Raw genomic sequence first — 12,234 nt, 5'->3', positions numbered from 1 at the left:
ATTAGAAGTATTGTGATTAATCTGTTTTTTGAAATAGCACCCAATTATTACTATCGAGTTGGAGGAATCAAGGAATACAGATGAAGACTCAAAGATTCTCAGGTATGCTAAGAGCTTAAAGAGCAAAGCCTACAAAGGGGAAATGATGTTGGAGACATAATTTTACCTATATTGCCAAAAAGGCAGCAAAATTGTTTTCTAACACAACAAATACCCTAGTTTTCTGAATTGTCACTCAGAACTCAGGAAAGGTGGTGAATCTTATGAAAACTAAAATGGAAGCAGCTCTTTGAACATCTCCCCTACAATACCATACTTGAGATACCACAGAATATCTCCTAGAATATTTTTTGTGAGACTTCAATGTATTTAGAGGCAATCAGGACACATTAAATGTTGGAGAAGTCTACAATCATTGTGAAGTTCACATGCATTAAAAGATAGTAATTTTAAATAAGTTTCCAGTATCTTGACTGTCAATTAATATTTAACGCTATCAACATTTCTTCTGTTCAAGAAATCGATGGACTAATATTCTGGAAACTGAAAAGTTATGTAAGAACCGAAACTAGCATATATAATTAATTAAGCAATAGGAACTTCACTAGTGCTTCAAAAATTAGGTTGTATATTTTACACTTATTTCCATCATACATTAATCTTTAATTATTATGATAATATCCTGTCTTTAATCCAGAATAGTAATGGATTTTAATAAACTCTTAATTCACATCTGTAAAAACAAATGTTTCAGTTATCATAAAGTTATTATAATTATCACATAATAGTTAAGAGTTTTTATATAATTTATTTAATTAATTTTCATCAAACAAAACAACCTTTATAGTTTTGGTTCTGATTTGACCTATGATTTATCTACACATTTCTATAGCTACCTAGCCTATATTTCTTTGGATTTTAGAGCAGGACTAGTAGCTAATACAGCAGTAAAAATTGACAAGTCCCAAAAATCACCAAGTATTCCCTGTTGCTGGGTTATATTACTCCTGTATGATTCATGTTGCTTATAGTAGAAGTAGATGAAGAATTTTTATATTATTTGCTTATAAGCTAATTGTGTTTGGTCTTTTTTGTCTTTTTTTTTTTTTTTTTTTCCATTTAGTCAGGAAGCTTAAGTTGTATAAAAATGGGAAAAGATATATTCATTCATATAATGAAGATTTTTGTTCTGATCCTGCAGTACCTTATGTATTTGTATTTTATCTCTTACTCAATGGGATTTAACAGGATCCTGTAAATGTTTAAAATTAATAGTGCCTATAAGCAATTTAAAGGTCTATGGGGTAAACATATAAAAAAAATTCTGTAAAGTGTGTATAGAACTTGGACATGAATCTTGTGCCTTTCTAGACTTTAGATTGAATTAGATCACCCACATTTAGAAGATTTATAGATTTTTTTAGCAATGTAAAAATTCCTTTAGGCTGAATTTCTAGTCAGTGGAGAGGTGATGATTCAATGCAACTGCTTTAGGTGGGGATATTTTTTTGTATATAAAAGAGTTATTAGATGATTAGTTCTTTTCAGGAAGCAGCAAAAGCATGGCAGCTATATGGGGGAAGATGATATGGAAGATGACCACAGTGCAAGCAAAGCAATTACTGTACTGAGAAATGTATCTGAGCAGGGCAGGGGTGGTGGTAATTATGATCTTTGTTTACAGCCCAGAAGTCATCAGGTGTGACAGTGAATTGACCAGTGTCTTACATGGTGAGACAATGAAGGAGCCAGACAAAAATCTCAGTTTTTCTAGAAGCCATAATTTAGGAAAAAATAAATGGAGATTTTAATGAAGAGAAGCAGTAATGTGTTTTATTCTTAAGTAGTGCAGTATGTTATGATAAAACATCCTGGATATTCTCGAAAAAGTTTCAAAATATTGTAATTTGTCAGTTTTTATGAAGTAAGATACAAATTGAGGGTGTAGGGGTGTAGTCCTGCACAGAAACCTTGTAAAACAGTGACTAGAAGAATCATTCTTACACTCTGCTCTAGTGAATGGAAGAATGTGTAATTTTCCAGAGCTGAGATTAGAGCTGATAGTTTGTTATGTTCAGCTATACCCAGCACTGGATCAGTGTGCTCACAGATCATGAAGAAGATGGGGTATGATTCTTTTGATTTATCAATTTCTGGTCATTAGATGAAGCTTTACAGCTTGTGAAATCTTTTTGCTAATAGTTTTGCAGTAAATCCTGTTGTCTGCTCACTTCTTGGTCTGACTGCAAAAGAGATGTCTGTGGGCATATAAGTGGGTAATCATATTGTCTTTACTTTTCTTCATAGGCCTGATGCAGAGAAAATGGGGAAATTATGCTGGAATAGTATGCACAGTGTAATTTTGTGCTGTGTCTCTGGCATATATTACTGAGCTATGAGGAATGTGTTGGTCACATCATGCTCTAGATAATATTTCTGTAATACTGTTTGGTTCTAATTTATTTACATGTTCACTTAAAAAAAACAATATTTACATGGTGTTTGAAATATGATTAAAAAGATTGTAATCTAAATAAACTAAGCACAGCTACCAGTTAATAATCTCATTAGTCCCTTAAGTTATACTTGCATCATACTTCTTTGCAATCCTGTTTTCTTTATATCCTTTGCCTATATTCATAATTCCATGAGTATAGGAAAATTTTCTATCTGACTGCATCACACCAAGAATTAAGTTTATTGCATTTGATTGTTGTCTTATAATTTCAAACTATGTTGTAGAACACAGATTTTTCTTAGCCTTTCAATAGTTACATAAGTCCTATTTGGGTCAAAACAGAAAGCAGCACCTTGTCAGACATAAGGAAGAAAATTTTTGTCAGTATGAATTTTTAAATAGGAATTGAAATCCAGGTGCTGATAGTAGCTGATAACTCTCATGGATTTTTAGCTAAATATTCTGTATAAACCTGTGTTTTAAAAAGCCCTTGTGGCTTTTTTTTTTTTTTTTTATCCTTAAGGACAAAAGTAAAATAACAAATAAAAATAAAGTCATTAAAAATTAAAAAGAAAAAGTAAAAATAAAAATAAAAATTAAAATTAAAATTAAAATTAAAATTAAAATTAAAAAGAAAAAGAAAAAATAAAAAGAAAAAAAAGAAAAAGAAAAAGAAAAAGAAAAAGAAAAAGAAAAAGAAAAAGAAAAAGAAAAAGAAAAAGAAAAAGAAAAAAAAGATAAGTTGGTTTAGTTCTATATAAGAATTTAACAGGTAGCATGCTGAATATGACTGAATGACCATATCTGATACCTGTTTAGCAAATATCTGAAAGCAACACATAAAACTCGAATGGCCTGTATGTATTACAAAAGGGTCAAATCCACCTTTTTCCCACAAGGAGCATCCTTACTGGTTTAAATTCATTCTGTGTAATATTCCTAGGCAGCTGTGCTTTGGTGTAATGAAAATTCAGTTATAAATATTACTCCACTAGTCCATTTTCTCTTAGTTTTAAATTGCAGATTCCTCCTCTTTTTAACAAGTCGCATTGCGCTCCAGAAGATACAGTTTAAATTAAAATTGTATTTATTTCCAGGTATTACAGTCTGTATTAAGCATATCTAATAATTTGCTTTCAAAACATAATACTATCTTCATACTATAATCAGAGATAAACTGACAGGTTTTGATTTGAGAACTATTGAAATTGGTAGAGGGTACCCTTTACACATTCTCAGCATCTTTTAATTGAGTTCATTTGTACAGAACATGCTAGACCACACCTTTTATGAAAGAAACTGAAAGCAGCAGTCAGTGTGTGACAGGATGTACTGCTCTGAGTGTAGTGGGTGTACAAACACCCTGAGTCTACAATCACATCTAAACTTATCTAGACTTAGTCCTATGGAGACTGTGTTTTTATTCACAGACCAAAACTGTAGAAACTGTTCTAGTATATCCAGAATAAGTCACGTCTCTTTCTGAGCTTGTCTCAAACTGGACACTGGAAGGGAGGAGTGGGTGCCTGCAGGTCAAGAATTAGCAGAATCTTGTAACATCATCACAAGACTCCCTGTGCCAGGAGTGCACAAAATCAAGTTCCTAAATAAAAAGAGAAGCAAAAATACTAGCAGTAGATCACAGTTAATATTATGACAGGTTCTGAAGTAAAACAGACTCAAGGAGCACAAAAAGATCACCAGCCCTGGCTCCAGCATTGATCCAGCTGGTAGGGTGTCCAGGGTCCTATGGGCACCATCTGGGCTTCATGGAGATACCTTTTTATAGCTATGTTTCCCCACCCTGCACAGGAATTTCTTGCTTTCTGTGCCGATTAATTATCAGGTGCACATTGTTCTTCCAGACCTTTCTGAAAATAGTTTGGAGGGCTTTGGAGGTCTTTGATGGTCTTGATCCACCTGTACTGGGTCAGCCTTTGATCAATAGTCCATGCTTATTTTTTGACCTCTGTACTGTGTTGTGTTTATTTCAGGATCCAGAACAAGGACATTTGTCCAAAAAAATGCTGCCAAATCTCCAATGTACTCCTTCTCCAGTCACATCACATTCTTTACCACAACATGTTCTTAGCAACAGCCCTTGGTTGGCTCCATGGCTATTCAACTATTGGTGTTTGAAACACACACATAAGATCCCTTGTCTTCTGGGCTTCTATGGTATTATTTCAAATGCTGTGTGAATACAGAGTATAATAAATTACTGTCTGTCTCAAATAATTTGCAGTTCTGAAGTAGGTCTGTCTGATCATTGTGCATATTAATTTTAATTTCTAATATCATGGTATATTCCTATAAGTGGAATTAAATTTAACAAAAATCTTTCCTGCCTGTGGATTGCTGAGATAGCTGACTTTTAAACATTACCTGCACTAGCCAGTAATTTCTGGAGAGTACTTGTACCTTTTCAGTGGGTAGCAGCAATTAGGAAAACTGAAACTCAGGTCTTGCAAAGTTCCTTTATAGTCTATTTTTTTCTAGTATTTCAGATGCCTGAAGGTGTTAGAGATTAAGAAATTGTATCTGAAATGTTAAAAGAAATACTAATAGAAATAAGTAAATGGGAAGAGTACCTGCTATCAGTGGTCAGAAAAATCAATCTTTAAAATTGCATTCATTCACTGAAGTTCTCTTTTTACTTTATGCTTGTTCTTGATTGAGCAAGTGTTCTGCATTTAAATTAGTAGGAAGATAGTCCATTAATCAAGGAAAGTGATTATTCTCATAATATCATTTATTATACCAGATTTAAATACTGTGAGCAGTTCTGGGATCAGGCAGAAAAAATTTTCTTAACAGTCACTTTCTAATAAGAGAAGCTGATAAAAAAAAGATGGTGTTCTTTATACTTGGAAACAAGGGAGGTTCTAGAAAAAAAGGTTCTTAAAAGAGGTTAAAGAAAGGAGGTTCCTAAACAAAAAAAGAAGTCATTGTTACGATAACTAAACATGGGAATGATTTTTCCAAGAAGTTGTGGAATTCTTGTCTTTGTATATTTTCGAGACCTGACTGAACAGTACCTTATTGTGAAATAATGGACATTGCCCTGAGCAGGATCCTGGCTTAGAAAACCTGCTAGGTGAATCTGTAACTCTGTGATTTATGGATATTTATTGCAATAGGCTAAGCAGCATGAAACTTATACACATATTCAGTACATATAAAAAAATTTATTAAAGAATCCATACCTTAAGATTCTTGCACCTGACAATTTAATATCCTAGATCATCCTTAAAATAAGGAGGAACAATATCAATCCATAATAAGCCAGTATTAATTTTCCTTGCTTCATAAGTAAGAACTCTAAAACTATAGGATTCAGATTGTTTCTTTTTCCTAAAGGCATCTTGTATGTTTTGTAGGTTGTTTACTCCTTTTTTTTACAACTATGGGCAATTTTTCTGTGTTTCAAAATAATATAAAAATGATTAAATAAGATAAGCCATCAGAATAAAAAGGTGAAACTACCAAGTTATATTTTAGATTGTTCAGTAATGTCACAATCACGTAAATAGCACTTGAAAATATGTATTTAAATAAAAAAAAAATTATTTGTCTAGCAAACATTGTCTTCACAAGAAAAAGGTGTTTTCCAATTTAATCTTCAAATATCTCTCAGCAAAAGAGTATAAAAACCTGCTTCAGTTTCACTGAGTCCTTGATTTCCAGGTTTTGTTGGATTGACAACAACATGACATGAAAGATACTTAGATTTTTAATGAGACAGTAAACTTTGGATCCAGTTTTACTGTAAAGTAATAGAAGAATTCAGGTCATAATGTTTAATTAGAACCCATTCAACACTTTTGAACATCATATCAGTATTACTTTGGAGATCCAAATGAAACAGTTCTTTGTCAAGTAGACACTTTTAAGACGAGAGGTGCTTTAACATTACATTAAGAGCTTCAAAGTGGAACATTTGATTTTCTGTATTATGATGTGTTTGAAATATTATTGTGAAGAAAATTCTATTTTTCAAAGTGACAGATGAATTATTAAGATAGCTTTGATTATAAAATACATCAAAAAATTTCTTTCATAAAGGCTGCCTATCCAAGGGTTTTTAACAGAGTGGCTTTAATGATTTGAGAAAATATGAAAATATTTTAATGTTGATTTAATAACTAAAAAATGTAATTTTAAAAATTATTGTGCTGGTGGCTTGTGCTAGTTCCATTCTACTGTGTTGTGATTTTAATTTTTTTCACTTAAATATATTATACACATGCATATATTGCCCTTGTATTCATTAATAAAAAATTTGAATACATGATTTAAGCATAAAATAAAACTTCCTCTCGATAGTGTGCCTCCAAGTCCAGGAATGATTAAAACTCCTAAATGATTAGAATAATCCTGCACATTGCAATTAAAATTTCAAGTTCTCCAAAAGTATTATGAGGAAGAGAGAACTGAAAATCTTTTTTTTACAAAAGAAATTGTAACAAAGAATAATTTATCTAGACATGTTTGCTTGTTTTAGCTACAATTGATAAAATAGCATTTAGATATGAACTCATCAAAATGCACAGCAATTGCAAAGCTATGAATTAAAACAAATTGATTGTATATAATCAGCTTGTAATCTATTGCCAGACTTAGGCATTTTTTTACTATCTCTGTTCTATCTATTTTTGAAATAATTAATTAAATTGTCTTTTCCTTTATGTTTATCTTTTTCATTTTTTTTTCTTTTCTCAGAGCCTGGCCCTGCAAGGTGCTTGTGAGTGTCCCCAGCTTCTTTTAGAAAACCTTTCCAGGGATGCTACTGTGCACCTCACAGGACAGGATGCAATTCCTTTAATTTCCTATAGTATTTTTTTTCTGTGAATTGTAGTGTTTGGTGATTAACAATGTCACTTTTACTGCTAACTATTTATTTTCTGTTATATTCATTATTTGTAATTTTGATGATGTATTATTTATAGTTAATTTCTGTGATTTAACACATATTAATTTTCTTTCAAGATGCAAAATATTGAAACAGTGGTTATAAGAACCTAATCCTAAATGGGACCAATTGCCTGTAATTATATTGGTGTCAATAAAAGAATAAGTGCTTTGATGTTTACAGGTGGCATTTGGAACATTTCAGAGCCAATCTGTATGCAACTTTATCAGTATTAGCAACAGTTAAAAATGTTAATCTTCAATATTGTTTTATCTTTAAATATTGCTGTTAAGTATAATGCAATCACACTGTAAAATTTTTCAATCACTATTTTCTTTATAACGTCTCTTGTTTTTCTTTTTCTTTTGCAGCAGGTTTGCAGGATAGACTTTGTGATGGCTGCATTTTAAATCTGTTCTTTTTTCTCTGTCAATTACCACAGGTTTAGTCCCTATGAGTGGTATAATCCACATCCTTGCAACCCTGATTCAGACGTGGTGGAAAACAATTTTACCTTGCTAAATAGTTTCTGGTTTGGAGTTGGAGCTCTCATGCAGCAAGGTATACGACTCAGTCTGCTCTTTCTCTTGGACACCATGTCCCACTTTTTGCTGGGGGTAGCAGTTCTCTGGCGCAAGTCACTTGCATGGGTGCCTCTGTGCATGTAGCCATAAACCAGCTTTTTTTATGATTATCCAGACATTCCCAACACCTTCCAAATTAATCTGAAGAGAAATAAAAAAATTAAGACTTAGAAAAAGTACAGCATAGACATATAGTTTATTTCCTACACAGGAAAACCTTACTGCATAATTAAATGAGCTAGACTGTCCATTACCTAAAACCCCTCTGTTTAAACAGCCTAAAAATGAATATATGTTCATCAGATAAGACTATGATGTATGTTTTAATCTTAATTTTAAATTAGAATCTATAGTAATTTTATATAAGAGATATTTTATAGATTTTAAACAAATCTATAATTTGTTTAATTTTGGTCTAGAAACCTTTCAACTACAGAAAGATTTAATCTAGTAGCTAGAACCTATAAAATAAAATCATATAGGAGATTTAATCCTGTCCAGCCATAATTTATATTTTTATAATCAGAATGACTATTCTTAAAGATTTAAATAAAATGTCTATATTCAACAATCTGAGAACTGAGAAACTGATGACATTGCTGACAATAAAATTGGCGGTTGTGTGGTCATAGTGCTGAGTAAAACCAACATCCAGTTTTAACTATAACTGTCTTAGTAAATTGCTTAAGCACATTCTGAAAAATCTGTAATTTCCTTGCCATATTCCTCTTATTTTGAAAGCATATCAAATATAAAGATCCATAAAAATAAATCACCATAAGGATTTGAACACAGTCATATAATATCAGACACATTTGAATAGCACATATTCATTTTTTGCTCTGACATTTCACTGGTCAGTACAGTGTAACACGAAGACTGTTAGTCCTATTAAAGAACCATTAAAAGGAATGTTTTTTCTTTCTGGAAAAATAACCATTGCATATCCCCCCCAAAAATCATAGAAAATATTGGCAGGAACAAGTACATATTGGTAGAGTTGTTTTAATGGATATACCTGAGCAATCATTTTTAAAACTTACCATTTTAGGTACAGCAGCTATAAATAAATCCTGGTTTTAACTCATCAAATGATTTCATGAAGCTTTCCTGTAACTGCAGTAAATATTCTGTCATATATCAGGTTGGAAGTCTTAAAAAGTCTCTAATGCCTCAGCAAGAAAAGTACTGTGCTCAGAAAAACTTGAATTAATAGGTAGAAAGAAATCTGGTTTTCAAAATAGAAATAAAAATGTGTCTATAGTTGGCTAAGTGTTTACTATCAACTATGTTGTCAATATTCATGTCAAGAAATTATATAGTTTAAACACAATTGCCAAATAAATGTTTGTAAGATAGTGATTGCTTTCAAGGAAGCTAACAAAAAAAGGGATGCTGAATGAAAGAAGGTATTTTGAATTCCATTCACAGTTCTCAGGATTGTCAGAATCTCTATCAATGCTGAGTTTTATTTCTTATGTGGCTTTATGCTTCTATGATGGAAAAACCAATTTAGATTTTCATATCAACTTTTTGCAAGAAAAAGGTATTTTAGTCTGTAACATCTAAACATTGTTTTTCAGAATCAAAATAAGAAAAAAACCCCAACCTTCATTTTAAAAGATATCTTTGGAGGATAATAGTTTTCCTTGAAGGAAAACTAGTTTTTCAGAATTAAGGCTGACCCTCTGTCCTTGCTTTATATTGTTTTACTTTTACTCAGTTCATCCTTTAATAAACCTTAAAGGCATCATTTTAAGGATGCAGTATCAGTCTTGATTTTGATGATTGTTTAAAAATAAAATATCAAAGACCTAAAGTCATCTAAATCTAGGCTTTCAGACAAGCCTGGAAGTTCTCACCTAATAGCAATAACTTCAGTAGAAACAATATAGAAACCCTTAGGCCACACTCATATCAACATATGAAGTGCTGCTTCTTTACAAAAGTTTTGCCTATTGCTGGAGGATACATGATAGAGGAAACTCATACATGTCTTGCTGGCACCTATCACTCCCAGGAAAATGTGGGATATAGTGCTGGACATGACGTTGCCTTGGGTACATGACAGTCAGCCCCTGACCAGGCTCTGTTTCATGGGCCCAGGTGGCACTTGGTCTCAGTCCCTGGTAAGGTACGAGCTGGTGGTAACTGGGGTAACTGCAGCAAATGTCTCCACTCTGCTTTCCTTTCCAGTCCTGTCTGACTATACTGGTGTTGGTGTTTAAAATTAAATGAGAACAATAATAGTGAGTGATATATAGAGTGATAGTGGGCTTGTTGGGAAATCTTAGTGTTATGATGTCTAAGTGTCTGAATAACAGGGCCTAGGACTCCATCAGACAGGTACTTTTCTACTTTTTCCCTTGCAGAATTCTAGGCAGAGTCTGGCGCTGGAGTTGGCTGTCATGTCCAAGTCTGTCAGCCTTTTTTGTTTGAAACAGCAAGGGTAAGATGAACTGCAGGGTAAGATGGGCTGTTTTTGAATACAGTAGTCCAGTTATGATACCACTTCTTTTTTTGTTTTATTTTGTTTTCTTCCTCCCTCCCTCCCCAATCCTTCTGTTCTTTTTTTTTTTTCACATTAAGTTTGGAAGTTTAACATAATCTTTCACCTATATGAAGATGTGTTACCTTGCTGGACCAGTTCCTTAACTAATTCAATATAAGCATTAAAATTTAACAGGAGCAAAATAGTCCATCTTGCCTTCATTCCATTTTACCCAGAAGATATATGAGCAAAAATAGTAACCAATTAACAAAAAAGGGCTGTTTTGGTACAATGGTATAGTGAATCTGACGAAGCTGTTTCCCTCAAAACAAGTTTTCAGATACTTCTAAAAGATCTTACATAAAGTTCTTAAAATGGAGCTTGAAATTGTTTATTTTACATCATTAGAAATTTCATTTCATTCAATTATAACATTATGGAAAAAATCCATACATGCTCATTTATAATAAATATTTGTATATTACAGTAAATTTAATTTATTCTTATTTTTAGTAATTAGACACAAGAGGAGTTTATGTGCTTCAGTTTGTCTCATTAGACTCTAAATTTGCATTAAAAATTATGCAGATTACTATACAGTGTCTGTCTCCCCCTCCATTCTTTAGTGCCATGAGCAGGCAACTCCAGCAATGCATTATAATCTATCTTTATCTAGTTTATGCATAGAAGTCTAAAATTTTTATTGCTATTCTATTGAATTGAAGTGTGTAGCATACATACCTGTATTTATATGAAACTGTGGGGGCTAAACATAGAGATGGGAGATATTAATTTTTTATGTCAACATTTAATAAACTATCCTTTACAGCAATGCAAATGACAAAACTCAAAAGCATATTTATAATGGATTTAAGATTTCATTTTTCAGATATGAAATCCTTTATTCCACATCTGGTACCTTCATCAATTGTTTATTTTTTATGGAAAGCAAGTTGAAGTAACTACTTTTTTAGTATTGGTATTTTTATATATATGTTTAGAAATTTTAAAATGGCACTGATCACTGAATCTCCCATTACTATATTTTGATTCCCACAGCTCCAAAAATACCTGTCTTTATAAATTTAACAAGTTATTTTGCATTTCAGTTGTGTGTGTTTGTACAAGCAGTACATCTAAATCAGTAGCTTAAATATTTTTTTGCACAGTGATTCCATTTCCCCCTGTAGCAAAAGTACTAAACACTTATTAATTGTTTTCTGTGCACCCGTTTCACCTTTCTCCCCTGGTTTTCGTTAGGTTCTGAGCTCATGCCTAAAGCCCTCTCCACCAGGATAGTGGGAGGCATTTGGTGGTTTTTCACACTTATCATCATTTCTTCGTACACTGCTAACCTAGCCGCCTTTCTGACAGTGGAACGTATGGAGTCCCCTATTGATTCTGCTGATGATTTGGCCAAGCAGACAAAGATAGAGTATGGGGCAGTTGAAGATGGAGCAACTATGACTTTTTTCAAGGTAAGTTTTATATTCTGTTTGAGAAGATGCTTTATCCTGATTTTGGGGGGAAAGCCTTTGCACCTTATTGAGGGGCAGCTAGTACAATTCCTGATGCCATCAAAAACAAGTGGAAACCTTTCTTTTCTTTTCTATTTTATCAAAAAGATAGCAAAGGAATCAAATGAAAAATCTCTCATAGAAAAAAAAAAAGGTTGTTCGATGTTTTAACAAATTGAATTTATAGTAGTGAATTACATTAAGAAACCTGAATACCTTGCTCAGTTCTTTTTTATCTGCATACAAGATTAAACTTTGTCATATTAAAAGTT

General features: G+C 32.4%; 1 protein-coding gene across 5 annotated transcripts in view; it reads left to right on the top strand.

Annotated features, from left to right (window-relative positions):
• GRIK2 (glutamate ionotropic receptor kainate type subunit 2) overlaps positions 1-12,234 on the top strand; it is a 347,561-nt gene that overhangs the window by 246,880 nt on the left and 88,447 nt on the right. For all 5 annotated transcript variants that reach the window (XM_021533827.3, XM_077782281.1, XM_021533828.3 and 2 more), the window contains 2 exons: positions 7,813-7,931; positions 11,706-11,923. In XM_021533827.3, coding sequence (XP_021389502.1) covers positions 7,813-7,931; positions 11,706-11,923 — 337 coding nt within the window. The remainder of the gene's footprint in view (positions 1-7,812; positions 7,932-11,705; positions 11,924-12,234) is intronic.

This window comes from Lonchura striata, chromosome 3 (assembly GCF_046129695.1).
Source record: "Lonchura striata isolate bLonStr1 chromosome 3, bLonStr1.mat, whole genome shotgun sequence".
Taxonomy (NCBI): Eukaryota; Metazoa; Chordata; class Aves; order Passeriformes; family Estrildidae; genus Lonchura; species Lonchura striata.
This window is presented reverse-complemented; position numbering and strand designations above follow the sequence as displayed.